Source organism: Manis pentadactyla, chromosome 16, assembly GCF_030020395.1.
Source record: "Manis pentadactyla isolate mManPen7 chromosome 16, mManPen7.hap1, whole genome shotgun sequence".
Classification (NCBI taxonomy): Eukaryota; Metazoa; Chordata; class Mammalia; order Pholidota; family Manidae; genus Manis; species Manis pentadactyla.
In genome coordinates, this window is record NC_080034.1 from 54,579,816 (window position 1) to 54,603,516 (window position 23,701).

At 41.2% G+C, this 23,701-nt stretch overlaps 1 protein-coding gene across 3 annotated transcripts in view; it reads right to left on the reverse strand.

Moving 5' to 3' along the window:
- Window positions 1-21,432, reverse strand: part of LOC130678887 (enoyl-CoA delta isomerase 2-like) — an 85,550-nt gene extending 64,118 nt beyond the window's left edge. Inside the window, exons 1-5 of one of the 3 annotated variants that reach the window (XM_057493940.1) lie at window positions 21,312-21,402; window positions 20,187-20,406; window positions 19,451-19,613; window positions 17,233-17,331; window positions 16,838-17,026 (exon numbers count right to left, since the gene is read on the reverse strand). In XM_057493940.1, coding sequence (XP_057349923.1) covers window positions 16,838-17,026; window positions 17,233-17,331; window positions 19,451-19,558 — 396 coding nt within the window. In that variant the 5' untranslated portion in view covers window positions 19,559-19,613; window positions 20,187-20,406; window positions 21,312-21,402. Of the gene's footprint in view, window positions 1-16,837; window positions 17,027-17,232; window positions 17,332-19,450; window positions 19,614-20,186; window positions 20,407-21,311 lie in introns of all 3 variants that reach the window. The other 2 variants (XM_057493938.1, XM_057493939.1) reach the window with 2 other exon arrangements.
- Window positions 21,433-23,701: the final 2,269 nt, after the last annotated feature.

Genomic DNA, 23,701 nt, shown 5'->3' on the forward strand with positions numbered 1-23,701 from the left:
ACATTGTCTGTGTCCAGACAGGAGACTGGAGTTTCTGCCTAAAATTCCCATATGACCTGGTAGGGTATTTTTGAGAGGTTTATTTATGATTTCTTCTGGTTTGAAGATGCAGGATGAGGACTCAGGGTTCCAGTCTATGATCTGAGCCATTGTGACTGTCAGAATGCTGAGCATTAAGAGCAGAAAATAGATTCTATGCTATCTTCCTGGATGGAGGGAAGCTTGGAGAAAGAACAGTTGCAAGGGACTCCACCCTTCAAAAACTCTATTCATTCTTCTCTGTGACTCAATGGGTCATCATGGGAACAGCCAGAAACATCAAACTGTGTGGAAACTCCCACTCCTTGAGCAGTGTAAAACCCCCCAAAACTATAACCATCCTGAAGTTCTGCGTCACACCTTTGGGACTCTATCTAACCTTCACAAACTGCTTCCAAATCATCTGATGGAGACACTTCACACCTACAAGGGTGAAGAGGACAAAACAAAATGTGTGTAGAGGGAGGGTGGGAACTTGCTTAATCCTGGTACAAAATGCCTCTTGTTCTAGCCAAAAGAGCTCTCCTTTCCATTGCAGATGTGGTCAGTCTTTGAGACACATGGCCCCATTGTACTGATTATGCTGTAGGGCTCATGTCCTCAGAGCTCACTGTAGAATTTACCTGTGCACTGACTTCACCATCATTTCTGAAATGCCCTTTCATTTAAGTAGTCTTTTATGAGCCCAGATAGGTCTGTCACTCTTTCTTTAGGCATAGCATTATCTGCAGAAAGATGGAAAGGGGACTAAATGGGAAATACCACTAAACTTACAATTTCAGCTTTATATTTGATTGTAAGAACAGTGAGAGACCTTCCATATTGAAGGTCAGGCTCTGAAGTTGACTCCTTTGCTCTGTTTCCTTACTACTCCTTCCTCCTATTGTGGATTTCACATTTATTGCTAGAGGCTGTCAGATGACAGCATCCTGCTGCCATTTCCTTCCTCCATCCCCACCCCTTCCCCAGCTTTTGTATGATCCATTTCTATCCTATGTCAACCCAGAATGCCTCCCCTTTGACAGAGGCCCCCTTGAGGGCCTATTCAAGCAACTTGATTGTCAAGCAACCAACTACTTTCCAGAAGCTTCACATATGGCTTGTAGAAACTTTGAACCCCTGTCCTCCATATCTTGACTCTGTTGGTCAAAGTACAACTGGCTTCCAACTCTGACTGTGTTTCTCTGTGGCCACAGACAGCTGTGGCTCTAGCCACTTACCATTAGTTCTCAAGGTCTTAGGAGATGAATTGTGTCCCCCCCAAAAATATGTCAAAGTCCTAACTCCCACTACCCTAAGATGTGACCTCATTTGGAGAGTCTTTACAAAGTTGCAGATGCAATTAAGTTAGGATGTGGTCATATTGGAGTGGGGTGGGTTCTTAATCCAATGTGACTGGTCCTTATAGGACAGACACACAGTAAGATAGTCATGTGACAACAGAGGCAGAGATTGGAATGATGCAACTCTAAGTCAAAAAACACCAAAAAGTGCCAGAAAATACTACAAACAAGGAAAAGGCAAGGAAGGATTCTCTTCTAGAGGTTTCAGAGTGACAATGGCCCTGATGACACCTTGGTTTTGGATTTCTAGCCTCCAGAACTGTGAGACAATCAATGAGTCACTTTAAGATTGTAATACTGTGTGATGGCAGCCCCAGGAAACTAACGCATCAGCATCAGGGGACACAGCCCAGCTTCAATTGCCAGGGGGAGGGGAGATTGCTATAGAACAGAGTGCTTAACAACTCTGCCTAAAGACAACTTCACGTACCTTAAAGAATTTTCAGCTTTTTTTTATACAGATAGATATGTGGCACACAGCGGGGTATCTAGCACCTACTGGATTTCTCTTGGCCGCTGTGGCCTCAGGACAAAACCAAGGAAACAAAAAAAAGTTCATTTTTTCAGCATCCCATTACATAGCACATATCCTTCAATTTAGCAATTCCACTTCTAATCAGTATCCTAGAGAAATACGTCTGCAACCACTAATGCATGAAACAGGGTATGTGTTGAAGTATTGTTTATACGAGTGAAAAAATGCAAATAGCCTAATGCCATTCAATAGCAGAATAATTAAGTAAACTGATACATCCATACTGTGCAATATTGTTAAGAGGGAAGTTGACATTAAAATATCTACAAAAGACATAGAATTTTAACCAACTAGCTGCAAACTAAGAAACCATGATTCCATTTATGCCCAAAGAAGACTGTATAATTGTATGTACAAATATGTATGTAAATGTGTACAAAAGAGTTGTGGCAGGAGACATACCAAATTGAGGTCTGTGGCTGGAGAAAGGATAGAGGTCGGAGGAAGAAACGCTTTCCCCTTGAGTACGTATGCTTCATTAAGTTGACTTGATTCCAGTGGAAATCTTCTTATGTAGTTTGTAATTAAAATTCAGTGTTAAAATTGGAAATGTAGTATTTATGTGAAGGTAGAGAAATGGGTTTTGGTTTTCTGGTGATATTCCAACTATATGCGGATTGAACTTTTGTTCCCTTAGCCTCCCAACATAGGCATGAATAGACAGTGATACACTGTCAGCAACTGGTAGCGTTCCTGCCTGTAAACTGCTGCCCAGTGTTAAGGGAATGTTTTGCTACAGTTGGAAGCCAATTGAAAGAAAAGCATGAGTTAGCTGAGGTGAACAGCATTCGGGAGAAGAAATGTGTCCTCTGAGTCCCAACTCTATGCTTGATGGACCTGGGCCTAAGGCAGAATCCAGACATTGAGGAGATACTTGCCTCCATTGCCTTGAAGGCGCACCCTGAAACAATGACCCTATTTCTCACACTTTCATCCGCTGGATTATGAATTGATAATGGATACCGATGTCTCACTGCCACTGTGTCTAAAACCTTCCTTCCTATAGAAATTTCATCTGACCTAATCCATACCACGTCCACCTCCAAGCCACCTTTGCATCTGCGGTGGAGTTTTGCCTGTATTTAACTGTATTTGCTACCCAGAGCCACTGTAAGAAGAAAGAAGGAAAAAGAACTGATAATTTATAGCTAAAAACCCAGGTTTTTCTTTTGCATTTTAAATAATAGGAAGTTAAGTCAAAGAAACACCTAAAACTGAGCAATGAAGATACCTTTTACTCTAGTATTTAGAAATACTGCTTTCCAGATAATTGTCTCCAAAACATCACAGACTCTACCCTCTTCCTCCCCTCATTCCACCCCCAGGACAGCAATGTGAGGGGCGGTCCTGATAGCTCATCTGTACAGGTGTTACGATGTTTAGTACATTCTCCATAACAGTTCCCTAAACGACTGGCACCAGACCAAAAAGTAGGAATTGGGAGGAAGGTTAGAGCTTTTGTTTGCTGTTCTTATTGCCTAGGAAGATAGCTCTTTTGGATAATTCACAGTTTTCCCTCCAGATGCTTTGGGAGGTTGCCTAACTGGACAGTGGGGGATGGCGCAGAGAGAGGTGGGTGGGCAGGAAGAGTGGTTTCCCCAGTGGGAGATGAGAGCAGGCCTGGGAGACCAGCGGGGCAACTCTAGAAGTGGCCTGTGTGCTAGTCACGTGCTGGCAGGCCACTGATGGCCACCAAACCCATGGATTTTGTACACATGTTAAAGAAGACAGCCATGAGATGCAGAAGTAACAAATCACCATGAAGCCTGCAGTTTTAAGTACCTGTTTGTACTGTTTCTGATGCACACACACACACACACACACACAGAAAGCATGTATGCATGCATGCATGCACACGTGTGCACGGTGACTTGTATACTGGTTTACATACCTTACCTATGCTGATTTGTATTGTCATTATTAATTCATCCATCTATTTCTTCCATCTGTCCATCCATCCATCAAACAAGTTTTGTACTCCACACATTAAAATAAGAAATTAAAAAAATTCAAACAGCTTACAGTCCAATATCTCCAAAATCTCACCTACAGATTTATTATCAATGTTGGTTTAACTTCCAGTAGTTTCCTGAGGCATCCCTATGCTCATTGCACTTTCTTTCACAACCAGGAACTCTGCTTTAATTTCAAATAAGGCTGGCTGTCAGACCCAATTAAATATTTAAAGAGAGTTCTGAGTTTTTATTTTATTTTTGGTGTGCAGTACTAAATATAATTATTCATACTGGAGAATATGATAATTGATAATTTATGTTAAATGTTATTCTCTCTATATTATACCATTGTTTACAAAAAGGATCTGAGGCAGTTTACAGTATTAAAATATGTGTATACAATAAGACAAATATAATTTGAGGGAAAAAAGAGATTTTTTAAACTGGATGTCACCAAATACTTAAATTGGGTTAATTAATTCAGTTGAATATTAAATTTAGCTTTCAGAGTCTGACAAGCAAAGCAAACCATATGTGATGACTGCTCCTGTCCAGGTGTGCCTGGGAGAGTTTCCAGGAGCCCCAGCTTGTGATCAGTGAGCCAAGAAGCTGCTGCTAAGGGCGAAGGGGAAGCTGGGCAGGCCTCACACCTCTAGGCAGGAGCCCTGGTTACTCATTCTGGCCTTGACTCACTTGAAGTGGTTTTCAGGCCTCTATGGGTTGTTCTTTTCATCAAGTCATTATATCACTTGGATTACTAAGCTTTAAGTCCCTTGAGCCAATTCTTGGTTCTTTGGGGTCTGTGCCAATTACCCTGTCTGGAAGGGACCATCAGTAATTCAACCTGAGAAATAACAGAACGGATGAGTTCTGATCAATTCCTGTGCAGGGTCACCCCGAATCTCTCTGACGCTCAGCGTCTCTTCCTGCGTTATAATAGCTCTCTTAGTTTCTAATACACCCGAATGGACTGCAAAGCTCCACACAGTGTAGACTGCAAACTGGCTTTCGGTTCATCTCATGACCCCAAAGCCAAACCATGTTCCTAAACACACTATGTGGTTCAGCTGACTCCCTTTTCTTCCTTCCCTTCCTTCCTTCCTTCCTTCCAGGGGCCAAGGGCTGGATGCCCCCAAATGTGCTGCTTTGGCATATTATTTTGAATTAAAATTTACTTAAGAAACAGCCAGTGCAAAGAGAATACTCTTGATTCCACTTTGTCTCCAGAAAGCCAGGAATCAGTCTGTGTGAAAGGTGCCCTCCCTGTACAGGAAGTAGAGAGACATCCTTATCACCAGAGACAGGGAGTTCAGAGTTGAGAAGGCGGTAAACAAACCTTGTTTACTAATTTATTACCCCAGCCCAAATTCTGTTTAAAATTCTTTACTAACAAAAGCTCCCAACATAAGGTTTTTTGTTTTGCTTTGTTTTTTTGTCCTGTCAATTCCTCATGGGTTTATTTTCTCTGTGTCTAAAAAATATAAACACTGCCTGGCTTGGTCATTGTTTTTAGGTCTCAATTTCATTATTGGACCTCTGTGTGTACCTAATTAAACTTCCGTTTTTTTCTCCTGTTGATCTGTCTTATGTCAATTTAATTATTAGTCGAGCTATAAGAATCTTGCAGGGTAGAGGAAAATATTCCCTTCCCAGCATTTCCTTCCTTTTTCATTAAGCAAAACTGTTTTGATGCAGGCGGCAGTGTATTGAATTACGTCCTGATACACCTTTGTCTCATCATGGGTGGTCAATTTGGTTAGGGGCCAGTGGGAGCAAAGTGAATTCAGAGTGTGGTTAATATCACTGAAGATAAAAATAACTGTACAGTAACTTGCCATTAGCTTGAGAATCATGCACAGTATTTGTGGTGTTTCTAGCACATCTATTTGTTCATTCGTTCATTCATTGGCTGTGCATCTATTAGATGTCCAGGACCAGGCTAAATGTTGCTCAGTAATATTTTTGCAATGTAGGAATGGCACAGCTATATAACAATTATTAAGTGGCATAAATATTCCTTCTCAAATGAATGCCATATTATTTGTGTTCTGCAAAGATGGAAAGGAACACTGAATTGCATTGATGCTTATTCTATTACTAGGTGAGAATTCTGAACTCTCTGGCTTAGAAAGGATCTTAGCAAGACATGAGTTTCCAAGAGAGGTTAATCTGACCCCAAAACCAAGTAGTATGCCCCTGGGGAAAAGGAAAGTCACCAACAATGCAAGTTATGGGTGGAAGAAATGCTACTTATGGAATAAAAACATAAAAGAGCCTCCAATGTCAACCATAGTTGTCAGGTAGGTGTCTATTTTTTGCTTTATGCAGACATATTTAGAGATATACACAAACCTTTTTATGCCTTAGCTAAAAAAATGACTTAATGTGGTCTTCGAGAAACATGGTGAATATGGAAACAAGCACTGCTCTGTACAAAAAGCATGTAAGCCCATTTTCACACCCCCCAGGTCTGGAGGAACCCTCACTGGGAAAACTCATGGAGACAGGAGCAGGTGTGTGGGTTCCCCATGGCCCACTGCAATTCCAGGTTAGCGAGCAGAGATGTAGACAGGCTGGAGTAGGATTCTAGAAGACCCAGCCATATAGCTGCATGAGTCAGGAGGCACGAGGTCACCCCTAGCATGACTAGGGGTCTAGGGTACCATATATATGAATGGTAGAACCTTGTCTTTATCCCCAGGCTGTTTGATTTTATAGTGGCAGAAATGGGAGGCCATTGCACGTTCTTAAAAAGAGAGGTGATGTCATCTAACTTGAATCCTCTCTGGCTCCCATACGGATTCTTGTGGGAGGAGGTGGGGATGTAGAATTGTTTGGATTCTGGCATTCAAAGTTATAAACTTTGGTTCCTTGGTAACTCATCTTTGTTGGTACACTTCCTTCTCTGATTATGCCAGGCAGGTGGTGTTCCTGTATTTGTTTCTTTAGTATTGCTGCATGTATTGCTGTACAATATCTGATAAATGATTCCTACATTTTGCACATAGTAGGTATTAAAAAAATGTTGCTAGGGTGATGAAGGAAGAATGTATAATTTGTTACAAAAACAGAGTCCTCTGTTTTGAAGGTAACACACACAAGAAGAGAATTCCAGCTCAGGAATGTGCCTGTCCTGGAACCTCCCCCGGGTCACTGCCTGAAGGAAATAATTTCCTTGTCCAGTTTGTTTTTAGTGTCCTCAGTAGCATAATTTGATTTAAAAATCCTTATTCAAGGAAGACAGAGATGTGTTATGAAAGATTAGAGCCATGGTATTTTCTTCTTGGACAATGCAAAGCACTGAAGTTTTGTCAGTTCAGGGTAGAAGTTATTTTAAGCGATGATCCCTAATTACTCAAGCTAAAATTTTTTGACCTACTTTGGAGGCCTATAAAAAAGAAAAAGTTACACAACCATAGGAAGTTTATACCCCTCAATTTTAGGCCATAGTGTCTTCATGTTAGCTAATATATCTTACTTTACATTCTAGTTTAGTTTCTGAAAATATAGCTAGATTGTTGGAACATAAGAAACAACACATATTTACTCACATTTCCTTCTACAAAAAAGTGTCCTGTCAATTTCTCACATTTATAGTCTCTTTGTCTAAAAAATATAAACTGCCTTCCTTCTACCAAACTGCCTGGCTCTGTGCAAAAGCACATGGGCCCATTTTCACACACTCCAAGCATTGGGAAGGAGTCCTCATTGGGAGAAAACTCCTGGATACAGGAGTAGATGATGTTACTTGCTCCCAGGCCTACAGGAGTATACTGCATTTTGTTTATGCACTCATCTGTTAATGGATGTTAGGTTGTTTCCACCTTTGTTTATCATAAACAATGCAGCTCTTCAAATAGCTGTTTGAATCACTGCTTTCAACTCTTTTGGGTATATACTCTGAAGTGGTTTTTTTTTTATCACTTGGTATGTTTTGGTGTTTGGTATGTTGTGTTTTCATTTGTCTCAAGATATATTCTTATTTTCTTGTGGTTTCTTCTTTGATCTGTTGGTTGTTTAAAACTATATTGTTTAACTTCCACTCAATTTGTGGATCTTCTAGTTTTCCTTCTGTTGATTTGTAGTTTCATTCTGTTGTGATTAAAATAGGTATTTTGTATGATTTCAATCATTTAAATTTATTAAGACTTGTTTTGTGGTCTAACATATAATCTCTCCTGGAGAATGTTCCATGTGCACTTGAGAAAAATAATGTATTCTGATGTAGTTGTGGGGAGTGTTCTGTATATTTCTGTTAGGCCCAATTGGTCTATAGTGTTGTTCAAATCCTCTATTTCCTTATTGATCCAGTCTCATTTTCTAACTACTGATCAAAGTGGGCTATTCAAGTCTCCTATTACTGTAGAGCTATTTCTCCCTTCAATTCTGCCAATGTCTGCTTATATATATATATTGGAGCTCTAATACTTGATATGTAAACGTTTATAATTGTTGTATCTTCTTGTTGTATTGGCCCTTTTATCATTATAGTATGTGCTTATCTCTTTTAACAGTTTTTGAATCTGTTTTGTCAGGTATTAGCAGAGCTGTCCCTACTCTGTTTTTGTTGCTATTTTCATGGGATATCTTTTTCATACTTTCACTTTTAATCTATGCATGACCCTAGATCTAAAGTGAGACTCTTGTAGGCAGTATATAGTTGAATCCTGAATTGTTTTTTTTTAACCCATTCTGTCAATTCGTGTTTTTTGAGTTTAATCTTTATATTTAAGTAAATTACTGATAGGGAAGCACTTTTGCCATTTTGTTTTCTGTATGTCTTAGATCTTTTTTTGTCCCTTATTTCCTCCATTAAGACTCACATTTCCTTCTACAAAACCGTGTCAATTACTCAGATTTATTGGCTCTTTGTCTAAAAAATATAAACTGCCTGGCTCTGTACAAAAGCACATGATGGGCCCATTTTCACACACTCCAAGCATTGGGAAGGAGTCCTCATTGGGAGAAAACTCTTGGACACAGAAGTAGATGATGTTATTATTTCTTCAAATAATTGCTTGATCTCTTTTTTCTCTCCTCCTTTGGGTTGATTTTTTTTTTTGTAGTGCACATTTTGATCCCCTTCTCATTTCCTTTTGTGAATTTTCTATGAATATTTTCTTTGTGGTTACCATGGGGATTACATATAACATGCTAAAGTCATGACAACCTTAAATTGTTACCAACTTAACTTGCATACAAAAACTACTCCTTTGGGATCACAGGAAGATGGTGGGGTGAGTAGTTCAGAGGAAATCTCCTCCCCAAAAGATATATATTTATGAAAATACAGTAAATACAATTATTCCTAAAAGAGACACCAGTGGATGCAGTACAACAGCCAAGATACATCTACATCTGTGAGAACTCAGCATCACACGAAGGGGGTAAGATATAAGCCGTGGCCAGGCAGGGCCTGAATGCTCCCCCACCCCAGAACCTGGTGGGAAGAAAGGAGTCGGAACGGGGAGGGAGGGAAAGCCGAGGACTGCTAAACAACCAGCTCTAGAAATCCGCACCCGGAACGCATACACAAGGTGCATGGGGTGCTGGATATTAGAGAAACGGAAAAGCAAAACCTGTGGGCGGGTCTGCGCAACCGGCACCCCTGAGACAAAAGAAAAGCGAGTGCTTTCTGCAAGTCTTAAAGAGACAGGGACCCCATAGCTGGACGAAATTTTTCCCGGCAGCTGGGAATATCAGGGAAAATTAGGTGCCCTAAACCCTGGGGAGGCACTGTAGCTCTGAAGCCCCTTATGGCACTAAGCACCCTGCCAGTCATTCCTCCCACTGGCGCAGACCCCGACACACCGGCCCAGTAGCGGGAGAGTGGCAGCGCGCACCGGGGATGGCAGCGCCAGAAGGGACCGGGAGCATATCCATGCACCAGCGGTGCCAGACGGGACCAGGAAAGGCTTGTGCGAGCCCGCAGCGGCATAACCAAACAGCCCGGGCGCAGCTCATGCACACTGGTGGTAGTGAAGCCAGAGGAGCCTGGTAGATGACCACACGTAAGAGCCCCATGCGCACCTGCAGCAGAGCCAGAGGGAGCAGGTGTGCTCCCAGCAGCCGTCCAGAATCCCAGCCCAACGCACAGCCACCCAGGCCAGACCTAAAAGCCGCTGCTGCTCACAGCTGCCCGGCAGGGACACCGGTATCACGGAAGAGCGCACCTGGCGTGCCTGCCACCCTGCGCAGGGCTCTGCGCTGCTCGGACGGAGAGACCACCGACAGCAGCTTAGGGGACTAACCCAATGACTGCTCCAGGAGTGCGGGTAACCGACACAGGCAGCGGAGAAGGGCAAGGCATCCAGCAAGCAGGAAAGGACTTTCTTCTCCCAGCTGACACACTTGCAACCTGCCTACAGGCACGGCTATCACCATGAAAAGGTAAAAAAATTTAGTCCAGTCCAAGATAGTTCAAACAACACTGGAGAAAGGATCTGCAGAGGCAGACCTAACCAGTCTCCCTGAAAAAGAATTCAAAATAAAAATCATAAACATGCTGACAGAGCTGCAGAGAAATATGCAAGAGCTAAGGGATGAAGTCCAGAGGGAGATTACAGACGCCCAGAGGGAGATAACAGAAGTTAAACAAACTCTGGAACGATTTATAAGCAGAATGGATAAGATGCAAGAGGCCATTGATGGAATAGAAACCAGAGAACAGGAACGCATAGAAGCTGACACAGAGAGAGATAAAAGGATCTCCAGGGATGAAACAATATTAAGAGAACCGTGTGACCAATCCAAAAGGAACAATATCCTCATTATAGGGGAACCAGAAGAAGAAGAGAGAGAAAAAGGGATTGAAAGTGTCTTTGAAGAAATAATTGCTGAGAACTTCCCCAAACTGGCGGAGGAAATAGTTGCTCAAACTACGGAGGCACACAGAACTCCCGAGAGACGGGACCCAAAGAGGACAATACCAAGACACATAATAATTAAAATGGCAAAGATCAAGGACAAGGGAAGAGTATTAAAGGCAGCCAGAGAGAGAAAAAAGGTCACCTACAAAGGAAAACCCATCAGGCTATCATCAGACTTCACAACAGAAACCTTACAGGCCAGAAGAGAATGGCATGATATATTTAATGCATGAAACAGAAGGGCCTTGAACCAAGGATAGTGTATCCAGCACGATTATCATTTAAATATGAAGGAGGGATTAAACAATTCCCAGACAAGCAAAAGTTGAGGGAATTTGCCTCCCACAAACCACCTCTACAGGGTATCTTAGAGGGACTGCTCTAGATGGGAGCACTCCTAAAAAGAGCACAGAACAAAACACCCAACATATGAAGAATGGAGGAGGAGGAAAAAGAAGGGAAAGAAATAATCATCAGACTGTGTTTATAACAGCTCAATAAGCAAGTTAAGTCAGATAGTAAGGTAGTAAACACGCTAACCTTGAAACTTTGGTAACCACGAATCTAAAGCCTGCAATGGCAATAAGTACATATCTTTCAATAATCACCCTAAATGTAAATGGACTGAAAGCACCAATCAAAAGACACAGAGTAATAGAATGGATAAAAAAGCAAGACCCATCTATATGCTGCTTACAAGAGACTCACCTCAAACCCAAAGACACACACAGATTAAAAGTCAAAGGATGGAAAAAGATATTTCAGGCAAACAATAGAGAGAAAAAAGCAGGTGTTACAATACTAGTATGAGACAAAATAGACTTCAAAATAAAGAAAGTAACAAGAGATAAAGAAGGACATTACATAATGATAAAGGGCTCAGTTCAACAAGAGGATATAACCATTATAAACATATATGCACCCAATACAGGAGCACCAATATATGTGAAACAAATACTAACAGAATCAAAGGAGGAAATAGAATGCAATGCATTCATTTTGGGAGACTTTAACACACCACTCACTCCAAAGGACAGATACACCAGACAGAAAATAAGTAAGGACACAGAGGCACTAATGAACACACTAGAACAGATGGACCTAATAGACATCTATAGAACTCTACACCCAAAAGCAACAGGATACACATTCTTCTCAAGTGCACATGGAACATTCTCCAGAATAGACCACATACTAGGCGACAAAAGAGCCTCAGTAAATTCCAAAAGATTGAAATCCTACCAACCAACTTTTCAGCCCACAAAGGTATAAAACTAGAAAGAAATTGTACAAAGAAAGCAAAAAGGCTCACAAACACATGGAGGCTTAACAACATGCTCCTAAACAATCAATGGATCAATGACCAAATTAAAATGGCGATCCAGCAATATATGGAAACAAATGACAACAACAACACAAATCCCCAACTTCTGTGGGACGCAGCAATAGCAGTCTTAAGAAGAAAGTATATAGCAATCCAGGCATATTCAAAGAAGGAAAAACAATCCCAAAGGAATAGTCTAATGTCACAATTATCGAAATTGGAAAAAGAAGAACAAATGATGCCTAAGGTGAGCAGACAGAGGGACATAATAAAGATCAGAGAAGAAATAAATAAAATTGAGAAGAATAAAACAATAGCAAAAATCAATGAAACCAAGAGCTGGTTCTTTCAGAAAATAAACAAAATAGATAAGCCTCTAGCCAGACTTATTAAGAAGAAAAGAGAGTCAACACAAATCAACAGTATCAGAAACGAGAAAGGAAAAATCACGACGGACCCCACAGAAATACAAAGAATTATTAGAGAACACTACGAAAACCTATATGCTAACAAGCTGGGAAACCTAGGAGAAATGGACAACTTCCTAGAAAAACACAACCTTCCAAGACTGACCCAGAAAGAAACAGAAAATCTAAACAGACCAATTACCAGTAACAAAAGTGAATCGGTAATCAAAAAACTACCCAAGAACAAAACCCCCGGGCCAGATGAATTAACCTCAGAATTTTATCAGACATACAGAGAAGACATAATACCCATTCTCCTTAAAGTTTTCCAAAAAATAGAAGAGGAGGGAATACTCCCAAACTCATTCTATGAAGCCAACATCACCCTAATACCAAAACCAGGAAAAGACCCCACCAAAAAAGAAAACTACAGACTAATATCCCAAATGAACGTAGATGCAAAAATACTCAACAAAATATTAGCGAACAGAATTCAAAAGTACATGAAGAGGATCATACACCATGACCAAGTGGGATTCATCCCAGGGATGCAAGGATGGTACAACATTCGAAAATCCATCAACATCATCCACCACATCAACAAAAAGAAGGACAAAAACCACATGATCATCTCCGTAGATGCTGAAAAAGCATTCGACAAAATTCAACATCTGTTCATGATAAAAACTCTCAACAAAATGGGCATAGAGGGGAAGTGCCTCAACATAATAAAGGTCATATATGATAAACCCACAGCTAACATCATACTGAACAGCGAGAGGCTGAAAGCAGGTCCTCTGAGATCGGGAACAAGACAGGGATGTTCACTCACTCACTTTTACTCAACATAGTACTGGAGGTCCTAGCCACAGCAATCAGAAAACACAAAGAAATAAAAGGCATCCAGACTGGTAAGGAAGAAGTTAAACTGTCATTGTTAGCAGATATCATGGTACTGTACATAAAAAACCCTTAAGAATCCACTCCAAAACTATCAGATCTAATATCTCAATGCAGCAAAGTTGCAGGATACAAAGTTAATACACAGAAATCTGTTGCATTCCTATACACTAATGATGAACTAGCAGAAAGAGAAATCAGGAAAACAATTCCATTCACAATTGCATCAAAAAGAATAAAATACCCAGAAATAAATCTACGGAAGGAAGTGAAAGACCAATGCCCTGAAAACTACAAGATACTCATGAGAGAAATTAAAGAAGATACCAATAAATCAAAATATGTTCCGTGCTTATGCACAGGAAGAATTAATATTGTCAAAATGGCCATCCTGCCTAAAGCAATCTACAGATTCAATGCAATTCCTATCAAAATACCAGCAGCATTCTTCAACAAAGTTCAGCAAACAGTTCTAAAATTCACACGGAACCACAAAAGACACCAAATAGCCAAAGCAATCCTGAAATAATGCTGGGGGATTATGCTCTCCAACTTCAAGCTCTACTACCAAGCCACAGTAGTCAAGACAATTTGGTACTGGCACAAGAACAGACCCACAGACCAATGGAACAGACTGGAGAGTCCGGGTATAAACCCAAGCATAGATGGTGAATTAATATATGGTAAAGGAGCCATGGGCATACAATGGGGAAATGACAGCCTATTCAACAACTGGTGTTAGCAAAACTGGACAGCTATGTGCAAGAGAATGAAAGTGGATTATTGTCTAACCCATACACAAAAGTAAACTCGAAATGGATCAAAGACCTGAATGTAAGTCATGAAACCATAAAACTCTTAAAAGAAAACATAGGCAAAAATCTCCTGAATATAAACATGAGCAACATTTTCCTGAACGGATCTCCTTGGGCAAGGGAAACAAAAGCAAAAATGAACAAATGGAAGTACATCAAACTAAAAACCTTGTCTACGGCAAAGGACACCATCAATAGAATAAAAAGACATCCTACAGTATGGGATAATATATTTGTAAACAACATATCTGACAAAGGGTTAACATACAAAATATATAAAGAAGTCACATGCCTCAACGACAAAAAGGAAATAATCTGATTAAAAAATGGGCGTAGTTTATGAACAAACTATTCTCCAAAGAAATTCAGATGGCCAACAGGCACATGAAAAGATGCTCCACATTGCTAATCTTCAGGGAAATGCAAATTTAAACCATAATGAGATATCACCTCACACCAGTTAGGATGGCCAGAATCGAAAAGACTAAGAAACAAATGCTGGCGAGGATGCAGAGAAAGGGGAACCCTCCTACATTGCTGGTGGGAATGTAAACTATTTCAACCATTGTGCAAAGCAATACGGAGGTTCCTCTTCAAAAAACTAAAAACAGAAATACCATTTGACCCGGGAATTCCACTCCTAGGAATTTACCCAAAGAATACAAGTTCTGAGATTCAAAAAGACATATGCATTCTTTATGTTTATTGCAGCACTATTTACAATAGCCAAGATATGGAAGCAACCTACATGTCCATCAGTAGATGAATGGATAAAGAAGATGTGGTGAACATACACAATGAAATACTATTCAGCCATAAGAAAGAAAGAAATCCTACCATTTGCAACAACATGGATGGAGCTGGAGGGTATTATGCTCAGTGAAATAAGCCAGGCAGAGAAAGACAAGTACCAAATGATTTCCTTCATTTGTGGAGTACAAGAACAAAGCAAAACTGAAGGAACAAAATAACAGCAGACTCACAAACTCCAAGAAGGGACCACCAGTTTCCAAAGAGGAGGGGTGGGCAGGGCGGGTGGGCAGGCAGGGAGAAGGGGATTGAGGGGTATTATGATTAGTATACATGGGAGGGTTTCATGGGGAGGACAGTGCAGCACAGAGAAGTAGTGATTCTCTGGCATCTTACTACACTGATGGACAGTGACTGCAATGGGGTATTGGCAGGAACTTGATAATATGGGTGAATATAGTAACCACATTGTTTTTCATGTGAAACCTTCATAAGAGTGTATATCAATAATACCCGAATAAAAAAAATTGTTAAAAAAAAAGGAAGCACAAGTGTCCCAGGCATTCTGGGAGGGGTTAATGATTGTTAAAATGCTGGGATTTCCAAGACATGGTAATAGTTGCGAAGGACAATGGGCCCCGTATTTTAAATCATCAACATCTCTGAAAAATCTAGGATGTGTAGTTATCACAGCTTCCCTGCCTTTAAAACAGGTGCAGCTTCTATCTTAGATGAGACATCAATGTGGGAGAGAATGACGAAGCAGACTGACATTTAGATAACAGAGACACTGAAATAAACAAATGTATGGATTTTGCATATATAAATAAATGTGAAAACATATCCATGAGGGTGGGAATCAGGAAGTACTTCCATTATTACTATTGTTATGATGACACAGTATGATGGGGTACTGGCAAGAGCCAGGATTAGGACTTGGATATATCAGGGATTTAGATTTTCTTGTTTATTAGTTACATGAATTTGAGCAAGTTACTACTTAATCTAATTATTGCTAATGGAATGCTCCTTATGAGAATTAATGGGAAGTACTGACACATACCAGGCACATTGTAAGGAGAAGCTATCATTATTACCACTATATTATTCCCCTGATTATATAAAAATGAGTCAGGAGGAGAGTAAATAAAGTTTTAAGAATCCAATGCTTCATTAACTGAGTGGCATGTATGCAACTTCAAGGAATTCTTACTTTAAGACTATATTAAGTTTGTTTGCTCTTTCTACCACAACATAGATAATAAGCCCCATGAAAGGAGTTAGGAGCCCTTTCTAATTTTACTCCCAGCTCAGCACCACACTTCCAACTAATTCCCTATATATTTTTTTCAAAGGGAAAGGGCTAAAGTGGTTATTTTCATTATCATTCTAGTTCAGTAACAGATTGAAAGACTAAGTTACCCTTGCCAAGAAGCTCATTTCAAGCAGAGGTGGGTTAAAATATATTTAAGATGAAGTCCTTTCATTCCTCTACCTGTAGAAAATAAAGTTCATGCAGGTAGAACAGTACTGACTCTGAAGTCTAACTGACATGAAGATACTTCTGGGGATGGTCTATACAAACCTAGAGAACGAACATCTATGCATATTCTATTAGAACACTGTATGTTTCTTTTATATTAATTTATTTGTGCTTCCATCCTTAGGAAAGTTGCAGTGCCTTCTGAGCATGTAGAATCTACCCAAAGCTCACAAATCCTAAATAACGAATGCTCAATTCTGCTGCACGAAGTAGCAGCCACAATTATTAATCTTCCCACACAGATCAAACAACAGATAACACAAAAATAGGAATGATGCTGCAACACTAGAGTTTTTGAGTGCAATAGACAGAGGAAGAAAAGAAAAGCAGACAAACTGTCAGGGCAGGTGATGTTACCTGAGTGCTGATGGCATTCTTTTTGGTGGGCCGGTTCAACATGATCTTTGTGATGCCATCTTGAGAGGTCACCACCAGGGTTTCATATCCCGGTTGTTCCCCGTCGGCTCCAGGCTTTATTTGGCTAGAAGATTCAGAAGAAGAGTTCAGACTGGACACCATATCCACATAGTTCTGCCTGGCAGTTTCCTGAAGGAGGAGATGACAGCATTTTGAGAAACTTTCTAGGCTAAAATCTAGCACCCTACAGTGAAGAAAGAACAGAGGTTCTGATTCAACAGAAGCACTCAAGATCTCAAAGGCTCCATCTATGATGGTTTCATGAGAAGCACCCAACTTCCTTCAAGAGTATAGCAAGTAGAGTAAGAGCAAACAAGTGAATCAAGTAAATGTACCTTGGACAGGCTGCCAAGAGAATTCCATGCGTCCCACTTAGCCTTATTGATCAAGTCAAAAACACTTGGTTTGGGTGTATTACAAGGTCCTTCAGTTGCCTGTGGAAATGAGAGTGGGAATTATTGGAGTCTTCAATATTTAAGATCCATAAAATGTACAACTAGGATGAATGCACCTTCCCCTCCCAAATACTTCCATAAGTACATAAATTGATCTGAACTTTCCTCTTGCCCTCTCTTTGATGCTGTTGCTAAAAGTGCACAATGGAAAAAAGAGTGGAAAGACAAAATGTGCAATTGGCTATCAGTCCCTAAAGTTATAACAACTCGCATATGAAAATAATGTAAGAAAAGGGATTTGGAAGAGTACTTTAAAAAAAATTCTAATAGTTTATTGTTTTTATGTTGATGATCACTTTTTTCACACACAACCAAAGTATCCAAGCAAACAATCTTTGAAGGTAACTAGCCAACAAATGCTTGGAAATCCACAGTACATTCTAAAGGCTCATTCAAAGGTATTTAAAAAAACACCATTAATTCAGTAGTAGATTCCTGGTAATTGAGCAACAGAGCTGTAGCTGGGGAGCAGGGGTGGAGGTGGTCAGAGCCAGTGGCCCTAAGGAAACTTAACTGAAGGATGAAGCAAGGAGAAAGCAAAAAGCAACTAAATTTCACTTGTTTGAGAATAGGTGGGGTGAGTATTTTGAGATGAATAAAATACAAATGACAATTTAAAACTTCACTTAGCCACATTAAAAATTTCTTAATTTTATAATTAGCTAAAAGAGGAAAGAAGGAAGAGACTTTGAAAAACAAAGGCAGTAAAGGAGTGTGGGGAAGTTAGGGTTCCTATGGCCAGGATTCTCACTGAACTTAAACCACTTGATGATGTAACTGGCCTGTCGCTAGGCTAGTGCTTCCACACCAGTAGGCAATAAGCTATAATCCCGCTATATAGAGAGCTCGGCCCAATGCTCTGGGCAGAGGCAGAGACGCTAGTGCTCGACCTACCGCCGAAAGAACAAGCCGGGTAATAAACCCTTTCACCCCAAGAATGTTCTACTGTCATTTCTTTGGTCACACTGAATCTATAGCGAACTTGCCTGGGGCTGAAACCCATTGGGAAGACAAGGAGGCTTTGACTTTCCAAAGACAGAGACAAGAATCACTCTGCAAGAGTAAGCCACCTGAGAAATTAGAGGCAACACAGTCCACCAGCGCCCCCCAGCCCCCACCATGGAGTCAGGACAGCATTCGTCTCCTAGAATGATGTGTGACAACGCACATGGAGCACTGCCTGCCAGGGAAGACTACTCTAGCCTCCGTGTTCACAGTTTTCATTTGCAGCTGCATATTCAGGCATCACTGAATGTAACCTGAAACCCCCACTCTAAAAGACATTGTTAGACTCCCGATGCAAACAAAGAACTCCTATCAGGCATGGCATTTCAAGGGTTAGGGAGTACCTCCCAGAGGCCAAGGGCAAAGTCCAGAACTCTTTTTGGGCAAAGTTAAAGTTCTTTTGCACACAAGAATCACAAAAAGAGAAAAACAGATAAAACACAGGAGCCCTGAGGGGCTGACTTTTCAGGGTAATCTTTAAACATTGCAAACTTAATTTTTACAAACTTAACTTTAAATTTTCATTATAAAATTTTTCAAATACACACAAAAGTAGATAATGAAATCCCTATACTCATCACCCACGTTCAACAATGATCATTTTTTACCAAACGTGCTTTGTCAGTCTTTTTCTTCTTATTTTAGTGAAACCCAAATACCACACTATTTTACCCCTACCTACTTAGTGTGCATTCCTAAAAAAAAAAAAAATCAACATTTTCTTATTTTCTTACAGAACCTTGATACCACTGACAATAATTCCTAGGTATTATCTCATACTCAGTCCATATTCAAATGTCCCGAGATGTCTCAAAATAACCTTTTCATTGATTACAGTAATGTCACCAAATACTGTCCACACACTTGGTTGTTTTATCTGTTAAATCTCTTTTACTCTGGAGTGATCCTGAGAGATTACTTTCATCAAAGTCTAATATACAAAAATTCTCATGTATGCACTCTTTAGAGGAAAGGCAGCAAGACAAACCCTGAAAATATTAAAGCTACATTTTAGTAAAATATATGACGCATTTATTTGAAGAGTCATTTGTTCAAAATGGCTCCAAATTTATATCAGATCTTAGGCATTTACCTGCTTACATAGGGCATAGAGTTTTAGCTTCGCTTCATTTCCTGGATCCTTCTTCAACAGTTTCACTCGATTCACTGAATTTTCAAAGTCCTTCTGACTGGCTCTCATTGTGCTTCTACTCACATGCAGCTTAAATACTTGGAAACTAATCACCTGCAGAGGGCTGCAAACAGGCAGGCAGATTTCTAATTGTTCTCAAATCTTATATACCAAAATGCCGTTTCCCTGTATTTTCCCTATACTTGCCCCTATATAGCTGGCCGCAAATGGTTAGTGGCTTCCAAAATAATCCCTAGATACAAAATCAATACAGAAACTAACTGTAGTAATTCTAAAATAAAGGAAAAGCAAGTTACAATCCAGCACAGTATTTGTAGCAATTCTAATTAAATAGAGATAAAAGTAGCCAGAACCCAAACGGCTTAAGTAAACTTTGACCCAAACAACAAGTAAACGAAAGTACAGAAAATGCAAGACAGAAGTGACCAGGAAACAGACCAAGTGGGTAGAGTGCACAGAAAAAGTTTAGGTGTTTGTGTCCAAAGGTGAGAAACAGCCTCTGCACTCAGGGATTTATAAACTATTAGGTCAATTCCTTCCTCCCTGCTCAGCAAAATGTCTGTTGCAACATACCCAAATGCAGGAGCGGAGGAGAGACCAGAAATGTTCAAAAGTACAGATGAGCAGCCACTGGTACTCCAGAGAGCCAGTTCTTTCTTAGAGGTGGGGTACCTACCTGGGGGAAATCTACTGGCGTGAACGTTAGTCTGTGAAGCCAGGCTGAGCATGCTCAGTCTTCACCCCTGATGTTTAACCAGCCAACTAGTAGCAGAGTAAAAACAGGAAAGCATGGTGGGCTAAGTTTTTAAACACACACTGTTAAGCAAAGGAGAAGGGGAAGCTTCAATGAACACTATGGAGGTACAGGCAAACAATGGATGTTCACAATGATGACCCTGAGAATAAAGTTAATGGCATCAAAGATTAAGATAATACAGTTACAAATAAAGCCCAAATCTAACAAATGTATAATCTCTGCAATAATGTAACTCAAACAGCATAACGATCTTTAGGTTCAAACCTTGAAATATTCAAAGGATTGGTGTGTAGTTCAACAAAATTAGTGTTCAGTAAGTTTCATATTAAATATTTGAATTCCTTTTTTTTTTTTCTTTCCGAAATGGGAAAAAGTTCTGCATCCTAAGTCTATTTGGCAAATGGCAAGTTCCAAGCAGAAAACGAAAGGAAAATCTACAGTGCCCATAGGAGGCCTTAACTGCTCAAGTTCTCACAAAATATAACGCAAAACTATTTATTTAAAATAAAGTGGGTTTAAAAAAATTACAAAACACGTTTAATACATAAAACAGGTAAATCACTCGTAATTTCACCATTTCAAGGAAACAACCACTTTCCAAGATTTCTTGTTTCCTCTGCATAGCTTCGTTTTCTGTTTTTACATAGCTTGTGTATCTTGCCGCTTAGCATTACAGCAGAAGTATCACCCAAGGGGCAAACAGTTAAATCCCACACTGACGATAACCAGCTCGGGTGTCTATCTACACTGTTCAGCAAATAAGCAAAGCGTGCTTACATGTTCCACCTCGTTTTAGCAAACTACGTGTGCAACCACAAGCAGCCAGGGCGGCGGCAAGCAGCCACCCGGCTGCGGCCCGCGGGACGCGCGGACAGAGAGCCGCAGCTCAGGCCTCACGACCCTCTCCGACCCAGCGCTGGCGGACACTCGATGTCGCTCTTTGCCTGGAAAACCGTTGAAGCATAACCTTGCTGCTACCGAGACAAGGTAACAGAAAAGGCGGCTCCTGCGGGCCGCTACCTTTGGCCCAGACTCAGCGCTTACCTTCTGACCGCGCTGGAACACCAGGGTCGCCGCAGTCCCGCAGCCAACCCGGCCACAGCCACCCCGGGTGGGTTGGGCCGGTAGCCGCTCGGGCAGGGGCGGAGCCGGGTTCGGGGGCGGGGCCGGGGATGGTCAGGGACGCGATGGTTGGGGCGGGGCCTGCGCGGGGCCTGCGCGCGGGGGCTGGTGGGCGCTGTGTGGGCCAGGAGGCGGTAGTTCGGGGACTTCCCGGGAGCGTGCGCTCACCGTCCGGGAGCCGGGCGTGACGGCGCGCGGTGGAGACACGCCTTCCCCCGCGGCGGGGCCAGGGCAGAGAGATGGAGGCGCAAGCTGGTCCCTGCGGCTGTGCGAGCGCCTCGCGACTGGCGCCTGAGGAGGAGCCAAGTGTGTAAAGGAAGCACGGGAGCTCTGCGGGCGCTGGGATGCCGGGGGAGAGCGGCGGTCCCGCGAAGGTTCGGAGGAGGGGTCGCTTCCCCCCAGGCCTGGCGCCGGCTCGGAGGAGCCCTCCGTTAGAGAGGGGCAGGGGCACGGTAAACACTGTATTCATTCCAAAGGAGGAAAGGCTTCCAGACCTGTTAGAGGTTGGGGTATCAAACGAGGTCTGTCAGGTTTTTCATACCCATCTTTTCAGGTCAGTAACCGTCTATGGATAATTACGAGTTCTGTCAAAGCATTTAACAAAATATTTGGGTAAGAGTTCTTAAGAGTTGGAAGGGCCTTTGACTGTCGTCTCGCCCAGTTCCAGGAGAAAAATCAACAAAAAAAAATCACTGCTTGGAACCGGGTGCTGTTATAAAGAAAACCACAGGCCAAGATGGAGTCACTTACGCTAAGGCCCCAGGTCAGCAAACTTAAGACCTACTAACCTAACTGCAATTTAAAAATCAACGCTCCTTTCCCCCTCCCCGGAATGTAACCCTCAGACCTCAGCGTGGCATTTCCTGGCCAGCACAAGGAAAACCCTTCCACTCCAGTTAGGAGGGCAGCCTTGCTTAAAACAAGGCATTCTTGACTGGCGATTTCCTTTTTTCTATTCCCTGTCTGCCTTTAAAAACTCTTCTATAGGTTGACAGAGCTCCTTTCTACTTGCTGTTTGGGATACTGGCTGATTGATGAATGGTTTAATAAAGCCAAGTAGATCTTCAGATATACTTACTTGAAATTTTTCTTTTAAGTGTTCAAGGTATAGTATCCAAGTATGCCTGGGGCCAATCAGAGTTCCAGATTAATGAAACTGATACTGTGGACTACTTACAGTGAGTGAGCTGGGCCAATTGTACTTCTTTCAGCAATCTTGTGGGGAAAATGGTGTGGACCCTTTTTGCTGATGTGGAAATTGAGATCCCAAAAGGCTTTCCCAAAGATCTGAAACTTGCAAGTAGAGTCCTGATTCAACTCAGTGCTTAGAGCTGAAGTGTCAAGGAATTTTATTATTCTGTGCTGATTATTCCAATAATTATCCCATTATTTGTGTTTCATTAGGTAGATCTGGATAATAGTGTAGGTGGGGACAAGACTGAAGTCTGGGTGGACCAATTTGGACTTATTCTAAAACCTTTCTTCAAATATTACAAGGTGATGGTCGGTAGGCTGAGCAGAATCAAAGACCCTGACCCTTTCCCGGGCGACCTTAGGTCTCCTTAGGTGACCCTCAGCGGTAATGGAAAAGCATTAGCCAGAAATTACAGATACTGGAAGATTCACTAGGCTCCAGAAGATGAAACACTTCTCATAGAAAGAGTATTTTTAAAGTAAGCATATTTGGATTGTAACACTGTTCATAATATAAGTGAACTTTTCTCAGGCTTATGCTATATTTCACACAAAAGTGAGGTGTGGGGAATTAGCCATCTTTGTCAAAGACTAATTTAAAACATAGGAGCATATGTCAAAGATTAACTTAGCTCACTAATTATGATGGTAAAGAATTTGAAAGGCTGTTTTATATAATCAGTGTAAAAAAACGCTAGAACAGTTTACAAGTTTAGGTGCAAAACTGGTTAATATTCTACAAAACATTAAAACCATAACCTCTGGGGCAATTTTTTTTTCTATTGGACAAATCATTTGCATCTCTAATCACTGTCATTTACTAAGAACACATTATATACTAGTGTTTGAGAGAGGGAAGATGGTTAAGAAGACAGATACTCCAGCCAAGTTCATCTTGGGTCCACCTGTGGTCTATTAAACTGTTACAGGGAGTCCAGACCATGTCATTTAAATATTGTTGCCATGGGCCTGTGGGTGAAGAGACCAGTTCTCACCAAAAGGAAGCAGTGTGAGTTGGTTAGATGCTCTACGTGAGCATGAAGACCACTGTACCGAGGCTATGGAGTCTGGATTGTGTGTTGAGAGCAGTGGAGGACCTTTGAAGATATAACTGGTGT